Source organism: Blastomyces dermatitidis (genome assembly GCF_000003525.1).
Source record: "Blastomyces dermatitidis ER-3 genomic scaffold supercont1.8, whole genome shotgun sequence".
Lineage (NCBI taxonomy): Eukaryota > Fungi > Ascomycota > Eurotiomycetes > Onygenales > Ajellomycetaceae > Blastomyces > Blastomyces dermatitidis.
Window position 1 is genome coordinate 243,180 of NW_025544781.1, and position 14,959 is coordinate 258,138.

At 48.0% G+C, this 14,959-nt stretch overlaps 4 protein-coding genes across 6 annotated transcripts; 2 read left to right on the plus strand and 2 right to left on the minus strand.

Moving 5' to 3' along the window:
- The first annotated feature begins 40 nt into the window (after positions 1 to 40).
- On the plus strand, positions 41 to 2,147 carry BDCG_07071 (uncharacterized protein). The gene is made up of 4 exons (XM_045422835.1): positions 41 to 282; positions 344 to 567; positions 630 to 936; positions 1,000 to 2,147. Exons 1-4 carry the CDS (start codon positions 141 to 143, stop codon positions 1,482 to 1,484), a joined length of 1,158 nt encoding a protein of 385 aa, XP_045278388.1. The 5' UTR covers positions 41 to 140; the 3' UTR covers positions 1,485 to 2,147.
- Positions 2,148 to 2,298: 151 nt separating this feature from the next.
- BDCG_07072 (NADH-ubiquinone oxidoreductase 78 kDa subunit, mitochondrial) lies at positions 2,299 to 5,792 on the minus strand. The gene is made up of 7 exons (XM_045422836.1): positions 5,350 to 5,792; positions 5,212 to 5,235; positions 5,058 to 5,109; positions 4,978 to 4,992; positions 4,882 to 4,904; positions 2,926 to 4,813; positions 2,299 to 2,845 (listed from the first exon to the last, which is right to left on the minus strand). The coding sequence occupies exons 1-7, from the start codon at positions 5,531 to 5,533 to the stop codon at positions 2,728 to 2,730; spliced, it is 2,304 nt and encodes a 767-aa protein (XP_045278389.1). The 5' UTR covers positions 5,534 to 5,792; the 3' UTR covers positions 2,299 to 2,727.
- A 476-nt stretch (positions 5,793 to 6,268) lies between these two features.
- Positions 6,269 to 9,268, minus strand: BDCG_07073 (ER to Golgi transporter). Its single transcript, XM_045422837.1, has 2 exons — positions 8,683 to 9,268; positions 6,269 to 8,601 (listed from the first exon to the last, which is right to left on the minus strand). Exons 1-2 carry the CDS (start codon positions 9,049 to 9,051, stop codon positions 7,279 to 7,281), a joined length of 1,692 nt encoding a protein of 563 aa, XP_045278390.1. The 5' UTR covers positions 9,052 to 9,268; the 3' UTR covers positions 6,269 to 7,278.
- A 1,074-nt stretch (positions 9,269 to 10,342) lies between these two features.
- BDCG_07074 lies at positions 10,343 to 14,955 on the plus strand. Of its 3 annotated transcripts, none has more exons than XM_045422839.1 (5): positions 10,343 to 10,609; positions 10,673 to 11,059; positions 11,183 to 12,376; positions 12,480 to 12,689; positions 12,776 to 14,955. In XM_045422839.1, the coding sequence occupies exons 2-5, from the start codon at positions 10,777 to 10,779 to the stop codon at positions 14,137 to 14,139; spliced, it is 3,051 nt and encodes a 1,016-aa protein (XP_045281959.1). In that variant the 5' UTR covers positions 10,343 to 10,609; positions 10,673 to 10,776; the 3' UTR covers positions 14,140 to 14,955. The 3 variants fall into 3 exon arrangements, with proteins under 3 accessions (XP_045281959.1, XP_045281958.1, XP_045281960.1); XM_045422840.1 differs by having other exon boundaries at positions 10,363 to 10,609; positions 10,665 to 11,059; XM_045422838.1 differs by having other exon boundaries at positions 10,343 to 11,059.
- Positions 14,956 to 14,959: the final 4 nt, after the last annotated feature.

A 14,959-nucleotide genomic window follows, 5' to 3' on the forward strand; every position in this document is an offset into this window, starting at 1 on the left:
TGGGTGTTATGACGATACCAGTACCCGCTGATAATTCCATCACTGCTGCCTTGCAACATGCCATCTATGCCCACAAACAAAACTTTCTTAATCGACCAAACCACTTTTTCTATGTATAATCTCACCTATATATATAAATCATGGCCAAAGAAACGATTCTGCGCATACCAAGAAGTGATAGTCCTGGAGACTTTATTTTGGTTAAGGTAACTAGGCCAGGTAGCTCAGAGCTTGACCTCAAGCTGGTTGCCACAGAGGGGGAAGCTCCGTATAGAGGTTCAGGTATAGATAAACTATTGACATTTATTAACGGCGAATTTATAGCTAATGTCCATTAATGTAGTAAAATCCGCTCAAATCGACAAACTGCGTGCCAAAAATTACCATGGCGCTGACGACGAGTGGACGGGTATTCTTGCATACGCGCTTGGGCAGAAGCAGTCCGCATCGGTGCCTGAAAAGCATAAGTCTGGGCTGGAAATTGCAGCCACTGTGAAGCAAGACGAGGATGATGAGAGCGAGAAGGATATTGTCATCAGTCTGAGGAAGAGAATAGATACAATCACGGTATAGAAACTCTCACCCTTACCCTTTGATCTGATCAGTTCTGATACTCTTCCCTCCTTTAGCAAAGATTGGGAACCATCTCCCTCAAGCAGGATGACGATCAGGCCATTCAACTTTTCGACTGGACTGGGATGGCGGTGGCGCGAGCGGATGGGCTGGAGGATGAACTGGCCTCCTTAACTGCGAAATATGATGCCCTAGAGAGCACCATTAACAAACTGAATTCACAATTGAAGGAACTAATAAAGGCCAAAACGGAGCATGAAGATCAGTTGATCGCCAAATTTGCCCAGCTATTAAATGAAAAGAAGTTGAAAATTAGAAATCAACAACGCTTGCTCGCGTCGGCAAAGATTGATCCATCCAAAGGTTCGCAGAGACATATTCCAGTTTACTCGTCTTGTCTTGTCTATACTAACATATTGTGTCTAGTGGATGAGATGAGCGCTTCCGCTCCATCAGAAACTGGGAGTACAAAGCGGCGCGGTAAGCGCAAAGCCGAAGAACCCGCCGTATCGTCAGAGAGCGAGGGTGGTTTTGATACAATGGATGTAGACAAAGCTAGAAAACAGGGTAAAGCTAATAGGGATACTGAAAAAGAGGATGAAGGAGAAAACGAGGACCTCCTTACGGAATCGGACGGGCAAGAAACCCCGGATCCACTCGAAGATGAAACTGCCACTGAAGACGAAGCAGATGAGCCAACAAAAGCACCCAGCCCTCCCCCAACAGTGAATGGTGGAAAGAGAGCTACACGTTCATCGTCCAAACAACCGACATCGTCGACAACAACGACGAGGAAAACGACAACATCGAGCCCTCCGCCACGCCGGGAGCTTCCATTTACCAGGAAGAGGGGACCTGTGAAACCTACTCCTGTGGTGGGCGATGATTCTGACGAGGATGATGAATTGTGATGATTTTTACGGTGGACATTGAGCCAATGGCACAAATTTCCTATCTTTGCAGCTTAAGGCCAAAGTTAATATGGTATTAAGGTAATAAGCGCACAATCGTGACAACTCGCGGAAAGGCCCGTCTATATCAGATGACGACGACGATGATTTAGTTGAGTCCATGGCTGACTTCTTACCTGGTTCTTCAAATTCTTATTTATCTCTATGATTGGATAAATGATTTACTCTTAAATGTTGCAGATGGTTAAAAGCGATAGATACCCTTCTACGACTGTGTACCCAAATTCCTGCTCTTGCCCCACTTCTTGGACTGTATCATGATATCAAACAAACCCCTATTGTTTTGCTAGAGAATATCCACGTATCTTCCTCAACGAAAACTTCAATAGAAAGTCCAATTTAAGTCTTGTACTCCCGCATAAGTAGCAAAAAGACGATTTATGTATTCCTGGCTCATTTGCCCTATCGTGCCGTGTTCCCTGAACAGCTAAGAAGGTGTAATGAAGCATTGAGGAATACGACAACGGGGAGAACAAGACATGCAGACTATAGTAAACCCCGTACGGAGCACATGCACATCCATAGTTCGAGTCAAATGATCTCCTTTCCGCGCTTATTCTCACTCTCTACTTTATTTACCACCAGTTCGCAGTTGTGTGTGGGGTTTTTTTTTTTTTTTTTTTTTTTTTTTTTTTTTTTTTCACGTCATGTATTTCTTACATCCCATTTGTTGAACAAAATATCTTCTATCATCAAGTTATCACAAATTCAATCGTATATATACACGAACAGCTACACTACCTATTTTATATCTAGAAACCAACAAAGAGAAAAACAAACAAAAAAAAAAAAAAAAAAAGTGGGTGAAAGAGAGGGATATAGAGAGAGAGCGAAACTTATCATCCCGGATAAACTGGCGTGGGAGAAGGGTCACTATACATTCCGTAGGTGCAAAGGGAGACACTGATGAACCAAAAGAAACAGCTTAAAGTTAAACGATTCAACCGAAGAAACAAATGCTAACAAAGGGGAAAAAAAAAAAAAGGGGAAATAGCTTGCTAATTTGTTTGTTTTGTATTGTATTGTATTGTATTGTATTATTTTTGCTTTGCTCTGCTCTTTGATTTTGTCTCAAACAAAAAAATGGAATGGACTGGACTGGAAAGTAATAAAAAAAAGAAGATAAAAAAATAAAAAAATAAATACAGTGAGAAAAATGGGGGATGGGACCTATATTACCAGTTTATGCACTCGACGCACCGCCAAGGCGCTGTTGCTCCTCCACCGCACTCCCAATCATGAAGTTATTATCTGGATTTCCGGTCTCCTTGGCAGCTGAGCAACGCGCCATTGTCGGGGAGCTAGAATAACAGTTAGCATAAACCATCATCAAACGAAAAGAGAATAGAGGGCGGCGGCGGCGTTCAAAAAAGAGTCTCACCTTCTCGATATCGAATCCGTAAAGTAGAAGTTCTCAATAGCTCTCTTAAATGGCTCGTTCCCTGCCACGGCACCCTTATTCTGATCCACAAGCTGCACTTTACTCAACGCACTCACGCTAGCAGAGGTGTTCTCCACAACATCATACCGACGCAGCGCGGGCGAGATCATCTCCATCCGATCCCGTAGCATCTCTACATCGTCGTACGGTAGCGGTGCGCCGAGGAACTCGCTGGCAGCGCGGATGATCTTCCAATCATCGCGGGCCGCGCCGGGCGGAGAGGTGGCGGCCCGTGTCATCTGGACTCGACCCTCGGTGTTGACATATGTGCCGGATTTCTCGGTGTAGGCGGTACCAGGGAGGACGACGTCGGCAAGCTGGGCGCCGCGGTCACCGTGGTGGCCCTGGTAGACGACGAATGCGGACCTGGGGATGTCTGCCTCAGCGATCTCGTCGGCACCAAGGAGCCAGACCATCTTTGGCACTGTGGCGGCGACGTCTGGAGAGGGCGTGGTGAAGCCGACTTCGTAGGCACCGGCACGCGAGGCGGCACGCTGCAGGACGTTGTAACCTTGCCATTCAGGGGTGTTGAAGGTAGCAGCATTTTTGTCGACGAAGCCACCGACGGTTTCGAAGATAGCCTTTGCGTCTGGGTGTTCGGCGGCAGCGGAGCCGACAATGATCATAGGTCGCTTAGCGGCAGCGAGGGTCTTGCCGAAGGGGCCTGCGAGGGCGGATTTGAGATTTGAGGCTGCGGTGCCGAGATGCTCGAAGTCAAAGGTGCTGTCGAAGGTTTCGCCGACGAGACCGATTTGGAGGTCTGAGCGAAGGTACTGCTTGCGGATGCGGGCGTTGAGGATAGCAGCTTCGTGGCGGGGGTTGGTGGCGACGAGGAGGATGGCGTCGGCTTCTTCTATACCGTAGATTTTGGAGTTGAAGAGGTAGTTTGATCGTACATCGATGCCGTGTGCAATGGGAGCGCTGCCGCCCGGTTGGTCAAGAGCCAGATTATCGGATCCAAGCTTGTTGGCGAGGTCCTTCATGGCAACCAGGGACTCGGTCTCGACAAGATGTCCAGCGACAGCTTTGAATTCATTGGCCTTGGGTGCAAGCCGGCGGAACGCGCCTCCGATCTCTGCCAGGGCCTGCTCCCAGGTAACAGGGACGAATTTGTTATCTTTCCTGACCAAGGGAGTGGTGAGTCGTTGAGTTCGGAGTCCATCACAGGCAAATCGAGTCTTATCATTGATCCATTCCTCATTGACATCATCGTTCAATCTGGGCAGAATGCGCATGACTTCCATTCCACGGGAATCCACACGAATGTTCGATCCCACAGCATCCAGAACGTCGATAGATTCAGTATGTTGGAGCTCCCAAGGTCGGGCTCGGAAGGCATATGGTTTCGACGTCAGAGCACCGACAGGGCACAGATCAATAACGTTACCAGATAATTCCGAATCCAGATTCTTTTCCAAATAAGTGCCAATCTGCATCTCATTTCCTCGGCCGGTAGTTCCTAGTTCCGGGGCACCAGCTATGTCATTTGCAAAGCGGACACAGCGTGTGCAATGAATACACCGGTTCATCGAGGTCTTGATCAACGGTCCAATATTTTTATCTTCCACAGCGCGCTTGCCTCCTACTTCGTGGAATCGTCCACGGTCTGCGCCATATCTCATTGATTGGTCTTGTAGGTCGCATTCACCTCCCTGGTCACAGATTGGGCAGTCCAGGGGATGGTTGGCGAGGAGGAATTCCATGACACCTTCTCTCGCTTTGTGTGTGAGGGGGGAATTGGTCTTGACGACCATTCCTGGTTGGACTGGCCATGCGCATGATGCGACCGGTTTGGGTGCTCGCTCGACCTCGACTAGACACATTCGACCTGTTTCTGGCTATTAGCATGGCATTCTTTTCACTCCATAGGGTAGTCACGGGTAGTGATAAACGCACAATTTCCTGCAATCAAGAGTTTCCTAATATTTTATTTAATAACCTAGTTCATCCGAGGGGGATAGGAGTGGGAGGGAAAAGCTGCATAAAACTTACTCATGATAACAATATCTGTACATTTAGTTAGTCAGGTAGACCAAACCAATCAAGGGTGCAAAGCCATTGACTATACATACCGAGGAATTGTGACACCCGCCTTCTCACACGCTTGAATCAAAGCTGAACCAGCTGTTTTATACCAACAGAGTCAGCATAGCTCATAACCCATCAAATCCCAATCCAATTCACTCCGGCATATAAGACCCCGGGGATCCAAACAGCACTACTAACCTTCTATCGAGACCTTCTTCCCATCTGTAAAAAAAAAAAAAAAAGAGAACACAAGTCCAAGTCAGTCAATCAACACACATCCAACCCATATTTATATATCAATCCCTCCCTCATCCCTTTCAATTACGATCCACGCACCAATAGTAAGTTCCACCTCCGCCGGCCGCGGCGCTGTAGTCGCGAACGACCTTGACCTCCCCGCCCCCGCCGCACAGCTGTTGGAGCCGTAAATGTAACCGAATCTGCCGCACTGGTGGCGCGGGGAGGGGGAGAGCTGCTGCCTCCTCGATCTGGCCGCCGCACGGAGGAATTGCGGCCGCATCGTTTTTGACGGTTTATTTGTGGACGTTCCAAATCAAGTTAAACAAAACAAAGAACGCCAAAAAAAAGGGCAAAACGAGGCAATGGATAAAAAGGAAACGAGTAGTGGGTAGTGGTAGGAGGGAGGAAGGGAGGGAGAGAGAGGGCGGTTGTAAATGTAGGACCCCGCCGTCGTCAGGGCTCAATTGATATCCGCAGTATCTCTCTTGCTGGTCCCGTCTCTTTTCTCTTGGGATGTCGTCTACCGGGAAGGAGCGAGCCCACGTGATGTGGAGGATTACCAAAGCCAAATATCCCCGCCGCTGATTGGGCAGGCTGGAACAACCCCTTCTCCGGGGCCGAACAGCCGAAAAAATAATAAAACTTTGCTTCTGCAACCCGTTTCCTTTCTTCTCTTTCTCTTCCCTTTCACATAAAAATTATACTCATTACGGACATGATTTATTGTAGGAGGAAGGGATATACGTATATATATAGATATATATATATACTCCTGCACCCTTCTTCCTCTACAGTATGCTCCCAGAGAAATATAACTGGCGCCGTAGCTGGAGCGGCTTAGGGATTCTTCTTTTCGAGGAAGCCCCCATGAGGATGTTTTCTGTTCCTTACCGACGGTTGCTACATGAACACATAAATGTATATCTATATATATATTCTGGGTGGTTGGTGGGCGGGTGATGGACATTAGGGTTTTCGGGATTACGAGGACGTCAGAAAAGCGCCTAGATGAGCTCGACACAGAAAATATATTTCTTTTTCCAGACTTTTGGTTCTTCTTGAGAACGATGCGTTGATATTTAAAATTCTCTAAACGGACACACGTGTCATTAACAAATTATTTAAAGAAAAAAGTACTACTATACATTAAAGCAACCATCTTGTAATAATTCTCTGATCTTTATGTACCTTCCCACCTTATTACCAATGTCTTTCGGTGTCCCAGCCTCAAAAGCATCTATACATAGATCTATGACAAGGTCTCTAGGGGAGAAACGAAAAAGCAAAGAAATGGCATAATACACAATAATACACAAAGGACACAAAAGCCCATCAGAAGCCAGATAAAATGGCCGTGTTGAAGCAGAATGAAGAGGAAGAGCAGCAGCAGAAGGGAAATCAAAAATATGGCAGAAGACGCATTAAAAATGGAACAAAATAGAAGAAAAACAAAATAGGGAAATACATATCTATCCAGCAGTTGCTCTCGTACATAGCATAGTTTAAAAAATAAGAGGACAGTAGCCCTGTAGTTTGGAAGGTATATAGTAAGTATGGGTGTAATGTGCAACGGTTCCAAGGTTCAAGGTAACCGTGTAACATAAAACAAATCAAGAAGTAGAAAAAAGCCAAAAACTCCGCCCTCCTTTTTAGTTTTAGTTTCGTTCAGTTGATCTTGGTCCGCCCGTAAGAAGAAGAATAAAACGAAGAAACAAAGTAATAGAGGTATGATAAAAAGGAGATCCTGGCACCTTGATGTAATCAAACTGGGGGTGGGAAGTGATCAATTAAATATATCGAGAGGAAGACGAGATAGGAAGGTGTGAATAAGGCGAATGACAAAAAGAAAAGGGGAAAATGCACCCTCATGTTTATGTTGTCTCCGTTTTAAAACAGAACGCCAAATGGGGGAGAAAAAGAGAATCTGTGCATCGTTAGAAAAAACACACTGTTTAAACCGTTTCGAGGAGAAAGAAAAAGAAAAAAAAAAAAAAAAAAAGAAATGTTAACAAAACATTAGTTCTATCAATTTTTTGATGGCGTCACTTGGGAATCACCCTCCTGCCACGTCGACTCCTGCTTCGTCCCCGGAGGCAGCCAGACAGGACTCGCTTTCCTCGCATGTCCATGTCGGTTGGGTGACGCATCATCCTTCTCCTTCTTCAAACTGTGATGGCGCGGAGGCGGCTTCGCATACTCTGCTTGCGACTTTGATATCGACGGGAACACGTACCCGTTTGAGTCCCACGGTCTGCTGCTGCTCGGGCCTGAGACGCCACCAGCACCACCGTTGCTGTTCGTGTTCAGCGGTAACAGAGGGTTCTTATTAGTATGGTAGAAACGGTCAGCGTTGGCCCGGCGGTTTGCAGCGTCGTCGTGGCTGGTTCGGTCGTAGAGGTAGAGACCTAGGAATGTGAGGCCGATACCGAATGCCTGTACAGAGGTTGTGGAGCTGCCGAACCAGACGATAGCAACGACAATGACGAAGACGCGTTTGATGAGGGAGGCGACGGAGTAGGAAACGGGGGAGATCATGGAGAGAATGATGAAGGCGAGGATGTTCTGCGCGAAGTGGGAGACGCCGTTGAAGACGAACTCGAGCATGAGAGGTCCGTGGTCCAGAGTGCCGGACTTGGTGGATAGGTTTATGGAGAAATCATGCAGGAAGTCTTTTGTTAGGTTGTAGCCTTCGAAGACGAACCAGATGGGGAGGGTGAGGAGGAAGGCTTGGCCAGAACAGTAGTAGAGGAGGTTGAGTTTGTCGAGTTTGCGGGGACCGCCTGCGTGGTCTTCCGTTTCAGCGCGGTTGGATTCGTTGAAAAGTTTCTTCGAGAAGATGTTCTGGGAGACGAAGACGAGGGCGGCGCAGAAGGCGCAGAGTATACCAAAGAAATTGGTAGAGAAGCCTGAAGAGCAGGCAAGCATCACGCCGGTTGTGAGTGGGACGAGGGACAGATACGTTGCCCTGGCATACTTGATTCGGAAGATGATGCGGTAGGCAAGCACTGTAAACAGGGGCGACAGGCCCTTAATCGTATGGACCATGGAGACGGGTATTTGAGATGTGGCCATTGAGCTGAGGATGTGTCCTAGAACCTGGAAGACGGCCAGGGGCAGCGTGGTCCTTATGACATCAACGGATGGCTTCTGCAAACCATTTTTTAGGGCGGGGATAGCTCGCCGCAGGGCGGGGAATAGGGAGGCGAGAGTGGCGAGGACGGAGCACCATATTGATACGAAGGCAAATTGGATGATTGTAAGAGTAATTGGTTTTGAAAGCGTAGTTAGGATGGACTTGGAGGAGGTGTTGGTGAGAGCGGAAGTCATATACCAGATGATACAGAGACCCTGTTCGAGGAGAAAACCACGACTTGGGTTAGTTTCGATCTCCAAAAAACGAACTCGGGAACCCAAAACAATGAAACGTACAATAAGTCTATATGAGACAGGAGCTTTTAAAGCCTCCGCCAGCTCCTGGGCATTGACACTGACACTCGTGCCACGATCTCTAAAGCCCCCGATGGCCTCGCTGATACTTTTGCGCGGGCGCTGTTTACGGCCAATGGGGGAGAGGGAAGCTTGTTTCCGCGGTAGCCATCTGGTAGGTTGCGAATAGCGCAGTGACTGATGGTTGTTGAGGCTTTTCTGGTCGGTGGACGTGGGCGCAACGGTGTCGTCGAAGAGCGGGAATTTATCCAAGGGCGAGTGCGAGTTCTGGGAGGTTGTCATTTTCGGTTTCCAATTGGGCAACAACACAGAAGAATGCAGGCCCGTGCCAACGACTGTCGTGGTGCTCATGCTCAGACCAGGGCCGGGCTGAGAAGAGACAGTGTGTTGGAGGGGGGTGGAGGTTGTTGTTGTAGGAGAGATCGAGAGAGTGAGATATCGAGAGAGAGGAGAGAGGAGGAGGGGACGGACGGGACGGTTGTGGTTGAATGTCCAAGCCCTGGATGACGACGAACGGGGGTGGGTGAGCTTAATTCGCGGACAGGCGAGCGTGGGTCTAGCCAGAGCGGACTTGGTGTTCGATTTTTTCGATTTGTCTGCCGGAAAAACTACATACCGTCCCACGTGATCAAACTCCCATTAAAACTACTTGGCACTACTCCGTACACACACCACACTTCAACTCTCCAGATCGTTCTACAAGATTGAATAGTGATCTTTTTGAAAGCTTTTGCCTCTTATTAACTACTTCCGTAATTATTTATATAGTTTAACTTAACTTAGTCCTATAAACGCCAATTTCCTCTGTGCCTAGTCTTGAAAAGCGGTGAAAGGAATTAGTAATAGACGCCAAGGACATCGTTTGTGTACTTTTAGATGGGCAGCGGGGAAGTTGGCTCTTTCTCCCAACCCTAATTACAGATATTAGAACCATGTTAAACCCCGCTGGACCTAGGACCAACCAACCTTCACCTTCTGCTTGAGCTAGAAGAGAACCAGCTTGGCAAGACGGACAGGATAACGCTGGTGATTGGCCTGCGCCTGCTGAGATTCGACTGTCATTTTAAAATAAATTCTTTCTTGTCTGGCCAGATATACATAGCATCATAATGCTTTCTGATTTCTGCTGTGTCAGTTCATCTCTATTTGATATCAACATATTTCTCTTTGTCAACAACCACCGCTGGTAGTTAAATGAACATCCACCCCCCGGAGTAAATATCATCCCCGAATTAGAAAAAAGCCCGGCAAACTACTATGATAAACCCTCCCAGGAATCTTCCTCTTAACGGACCTATCTACATGTAACTACTAACTACACGGGGGGTTGGTTAGAGTGTAAGAGAGGCAAAATATGTCCCACAGTTTGCTGGAGAAGAGGAAAAATATACGACAAGCACTTCGTACCTGGCAAAGGCTTGCAAGAAACAACTTTTTGCCGCACACATGCCCTGTGTTCAATCTCCTTCTACTACGCAGCGTAGAGGCACAATCTGTGTGCATCGAAGCTCTGTTGGCGTTTTTCTAACTCGTCCTGGATATTCTCATAAGCTTCTTTGGTTCGGAAAAATCCTGGAGAATAGTTATGCCGCCCCCGGATAACCTCCTCGTTTAGGGATATTATATTCTTCTCTTCTGAGTTGAAACCTCGAAACCACCATTTTGTCCGCTATTAATTAACTCTTATTAATTTCGGATATGCCATATATTTTCTCATTCAATGTTCAATAAAGCATGCTGGTTCTGGCCACACCAATCCTCTCTATATATCCCCTAAAAGCATAATTTTCCGTGCAAAACATACATATACATACCTGCCGAGGTGCCTAGCACTTGACACAGAGATAAGCTTGATGTGGAAACCTCGCTATTCATGTCTATCATTGATTGGTCATGTATTGCACGCGGAGTACTTTATTCTACCCTAACTGACACCTAGATATGGTGGCTGATATATGATCAAGGAATTAAGTCATACAAATGGTCGCGAGTCCCCTGGCATCTGGTTTTTGTAGCTCTTACCCCATATCGCCGTATCTGGAATTTCCTAAATGATCATGATGATGGTGATTGTTGATGATTATGGAAGAACGGCAAATGAAATTGAAAAACAAAACAATGTATAGCCTGTGGAGAGCCTATCCGTTCTTCATCCATGTTTGTTTGTTGCTACCATCCTCGTCATTCCTATTATTCCTGCTTCCTGATGCACTGGGCGCAGACATAAATGTAGCACCATTGCTTCTCCCAGCCGAGGAGGGGAAATGGGATATGGATATGGATGTGAATAGAGCCCTAGCTTCCATTTCCATCTCGAAAACATGGCATGTTCTTGGACCGTTCAAAACTGGTACAAGAGGTCAGTATATCCATTTCGTATACCTGAACACTGCATCAGAGCATGCAACGCAAAACAGCAACATCAACAAATTGACCATGGTTGCAAACTGATTTTTCCATTGTTCCCATGAAACACCTACAGAAGCAACATGGGGCGCAGATCCGCTCGAGGTGCTCGGTGGATTCCGCAATATGTCCTATACCAACGATCCCGCTGCTAGATTCAGCAGCGCCCTGGGCGTTAACGGGTCCGTTGGTTGGTCTATCCTGGAAGCGACGGAGCCTGAACGGGACGATTCTGCATCTACCAGCGCAAAGGTCACCCTCGACGTCGGCTTTCCGGACGTGGACTGGGAACTTCTCCGGTCGTTTTATGGCTGGGCGGGACTACAGTATCAAGCCTGGGCGCGAGGACATTTTAATGTGACCACGCGGGCTGTTGCTGGTGGTTATACGAGTAGTTCTACCGTGGCTGTGTATACGGATGGATTGCTGGAGGTATGGATTGACGGAGAGCCGTTCTTTGGCGGCGATTTTTATGCATATCGACGGGCGCCGGTTACTCTGAAACTGGCGGCCGGCTCGCATGTTGTTGATTTGAGGTTGGTGAGGGATGTGCGCGCGTTGGGTGGTGTGGGAGAACCGAGAATACGGGCTGCCGTGGAGGTTCAGTTGATCCAGCCTTCTTTGGCTGGTGACGGTACTGGCAGTGATGATAATGATGAAGTGGTGTTGGGCTTGAAATTGGATGCGGGAAGTGTGCTTGTTGCAGACGTCGTAGAAGGGAAACTTGCTAGTCCCTTTGCTTCTGTTATCGTGCGGAATGAGCATGATGGATGGGCGGAGATTACGGACATTAAACCTGTTCGCGATATAAAATCTACTAGACCGATGGTGGTATTGATCGATAGCCCGATAACGCTGGCTCCGCACCAGTCGCGCCCAATAGGTTTGAAAATCGATTTTGATGACCAGGCTCCCTCAAACTTCTCCTTCCAGCTCGTCTATACAATCGAGTCTGCGGGCAAACAGCGGAAAACAAACCCGGTGACTGCAACTGCGGTACCGCGCAAGATATCAGATCCGCAAAAATATACCTTTCTCCACCCCAGCGGCATCGTATCCTACGCCATTTTGCGGCCGCCCTTGAACGCCTCCTGCAATTCCGCCGCGGCCAGTGGCGATGAACATAGACTTCCCATTCTAGTTGACCTGCACGGCGCGGGCCTCGAAGCTGGTAATGAACAGGTTAGGCATATGCTGGACGATGCGTACGGGGTATGTTCATGGATACTGTTCCCGACGGGTGTGACACCGTGGAGTGGGGATGATTGGCGTAAGTTCTACTTCCGGCTCCCTGGGATGGAAGAGGTATACCTATATATATATATATATATATGTGTGTGTGTGTGGACAAGTCTTGCTCACGTGGATGATAGATACTTGGGGTGCTGCGGACGTGCAGGCTGCGGTTGATGCTATACCGAACTGGATGCAGTCGGTGGCGTGGGAAGGGCTGGGAGCGGCTTTAGATGATTGGCTTGTGTCCGGTCATTCGAATGGAGGCCAGGGAACGTGGTTCTTTCTCACACATCAGCCTGATAAAGTTATCGCGGCTGCTCCAGTTTCGGGATACTCGTCGATTGAAAGTATGTATGACCAGCACTTCTGGCATCATAAATGCGTTTACAAAGCGGAGAGCTAACTTCCGATTTTCTTTCCTCCTTCGTTTCAGATTACGTGCCATTTACCATGTGGCATGATGGACAGGCTACTATCGCGAGCGTGATCCAGACAGCTCGGCAGAGCTTCAAGCACGAATTGCTAATGGGGAACTTTAGAGGAATCCCCATTCTCCAACAACATGGATCTGCAGACGATAATGTCCCTGCATACCACTCACGGCTGTTACACCAGCTAATCTGGGAAAATGGCTGGCATTCTGAATACCATGAACTCCCAGGAAAGGGGCACTGGTTTGATGGCGTCTTAACCACGCAACCACTGCTGGACTTCTACTCTCGTCATACCAGCAATTCTTCTTCCTACGACCACCTCCTCCCGGAACGCTTCTCCTTCTCTATACCTAACTCAGGAGATATGGGATCCCGAGGTGGCATCATGGTAGACCAGCTATCGTCGCCGGATAAATTCGGACACATCCAAGCGACCCGAAAAGAGGAAGGCGTGACTTGGCATCTAAAAGCACGTAACGTGCATCGTTTCCATCTCCTACCGTCTAGGATGCGTGTAGCGGTATATCCTAGGGTGATTGTAGTGACGGATGGTGATGGGGGTGGCTCTGAGTCCACATTTCTAGTCCCAGCTGCGGACCAAGCCCACTCAAAATGGTTCGTCAAAGACGAGATTACGGGCAGCTGGACCGTCTCGAACGATGGATCCTGGCAGGACGATATCAGACAGCGGTACGGCCGGCAGAATGGTGCTATGGACGCGATCCTTCGCTCAACGGGTAGATTTACGATAAGGGTCTGCTCCCGGGACAGTGATGGAAGCGAACAGCTTATAAACGTGGCGCTGCAGATAAGTCGTAACTTACTTCAATATTTCGCAGCGGACTCACAGCTTCTGCCTCTGCAAACTGCCTGCAACAGCAACAGCAACAATAGTCACAGTAATAATAATGATCACATCATCGATGACCAGGAGGAAGAACTACGCGGGCCAGGAAACCTCATCACCATCTCAATCGGAAACGATCTACCACCACCACCCGCCTCCCTCGTCACCACGTTCCCCATCCACATAGCCAACGACCACCTGACGATCCGCACCACAACCTCAAACCTGCACACAACCACCCCAACCACAAAATCCTACCCCTTCGAACCAGACCTAGGCGCCATATTCCTGCGCCCGCGGCCACTTCCGCACCAACGCCTCGAGTTGGTCGTTTGGGGCGCCGACTTGGGCGGGTTACGGCAGGCGAGCCGGCTCGTACCGCTCCTGACTGGGGTTGGGCAGCCTGATTTTGTTGTTTTGAGTGAGCAGTGTCGATGGCGGGGGTTTGCGGGGGCGTATGCTGCTGGGTTTTTTGATTTTGGGTGGCGGGTTTCTGCGGGGTCGTATGTTGATTGATTTCGATTGGTTTGGTTTTCTAATTCCTTTTTTTTTTTTTTTTTTTTTCTTCTTTTACCATCCCATCCTTCCTCAGCCTTTTGACTGCTTTTTTAGGAGTGGGGAGATGGGTTCTGAGCCTGAGGCTTCCCGGACGCTTGTTCCCTTTATATAACACCGTCGCTGATGGGAATAGGCTGATACCCACGAAGTGATTGGCAAATGATGATGGTCATCTGGATATTCGGCTAGCCATATCTACCCTAGGAGGTATCTAGAAAAGGGTGTCACACTCAACATCCCTCAAGGTTGTTCTTTTTTCTTATTCTTTCTCAGCTGCTACCGCTCGTAAGCAGTGCTCAAAAGGGGAAGGGAAAAAAGGGTCATCTCAAGGGCTCTTCGTACTTCTGTTTCTTTCCATGCAGCGGCTAGCTGTGAAATATATCTGCTAAATATCGCACAATATACCCCGCTGCTTCTCCTTTCTTCCATCATGCAGTTTTTCTCTGCATGTCTACTTAGTTTGGATACCATTGTTCTGAGAGGAGTGATGTTTCTCTCACCCAACTATCTCTATAGCTCTGAAGTATAGAAGCTGCTATGGTCAGGATTGGTCAACACCCATCAGCCTTTATGATTCTCTTCCATACTGTATTAGTGCCAAAATGGAGTTGTTATCATCACCAGTGCAACTTCTCACTGCTGTTCACTCTTTGCCGGTATATCATGATATCCCTCAGGAGGTCCAAACCCTAACCCAGCTCAAAGCAGTTAAGGCATGCCTTCCATCTACACAAAAAAAAAAACTCGATGCTTCTTTCTTACTTATCATTCCTCTCCT

What these genes read in the sequence shown, in the direction of transcription:
- BDCG_07071 (XM_045422835.1), top strand. Translation starts at nt 141, where the DNA reads ATGGCCAAAGAAACGATTCTGCGCATACCAAGAAGTGATAGTCCTGGA. An exon ending in AGCTCCGTATAGAGGTTCAG is followed by an intron (nt 283 to 343) that starts GTATAGATAAAC and finishes CCATTAATGTAG; the next exon opens with TAAAATCCGCTCAAATCGAC. An exon ending in AAAGATTGATCCATCCAAAG is followed by an intron (nt 937 to 999) that starts GTTCGCAGAGAC and finishes TATTGTGTCTAG; the next exon opens with TGGATGAGATGAGCGCTTCC.
- BDCG_07072 (XM_045422836.1), bottom strand. Translation starts at nt 5,533, where the DNA reads ATGCGGCCGCAATTCCTCCGTGCGGCGGCCAGATCGAGGAGGCAGCAG. An exon ending in GGAGGTGGAACTTACTATTG is followed by an intron (nt 5,236 to 5,349) that starts GTGCGTGGATCG and finishes TTTTTTTTACAG; the next exon opens with ATGGGAAGAAGGTCTCGATA. An exon ending in GAAGAAGGTCTCGATAGAAG is followed by an intron (nt 5,110 to 5,211) that starts GTTAGTAGTGCT and finishes GGTATAAAACAG; the next exon opens with CTGGTTCAGCTTTGATTCAA.
- BDCG_07073 (XM_045422837.1), bottom strand. Translation starts at nt 9,051, where the DNA reads ATGAGCACCACGACAGTCGTTGGCACGGGCCTGCATTCTTCTGTGTTG. An exon ending in CTGTCTCATATAGACTTATT is followed by an intron (nt 8,602 to 8,682) that starts GTACGTTTCATT and finishes CTCCTCGAACAG; the next exon opens with GGTCTCTGTATCATCTGGTA.
- BDCG_07074 (XM_045422838.1), top strand. Translation starts at nt 10,777, where the DNA reads ATGATTATGGAAGAACGGCAAATGAAATTGAAAAACAAAACAATGTAT. An exon ending in GTTCAAAACTGGTACAAGAG is followed by an intron (nt 11,060 to 11,182) that starts GTCAGTATATCC and finishes AAACACCTACAG; the next exon opens with AAGCAACATGGGGCGCAGAT. An exon ending in GGGATACTCGTCGATTGAAA is followed by an intron (nt 12,690 to 12,775) that starts GTATGTATGACC and finishes CCTTCGTTTCAG; the next exon opens with ATTACGTGCCATTTACCATG.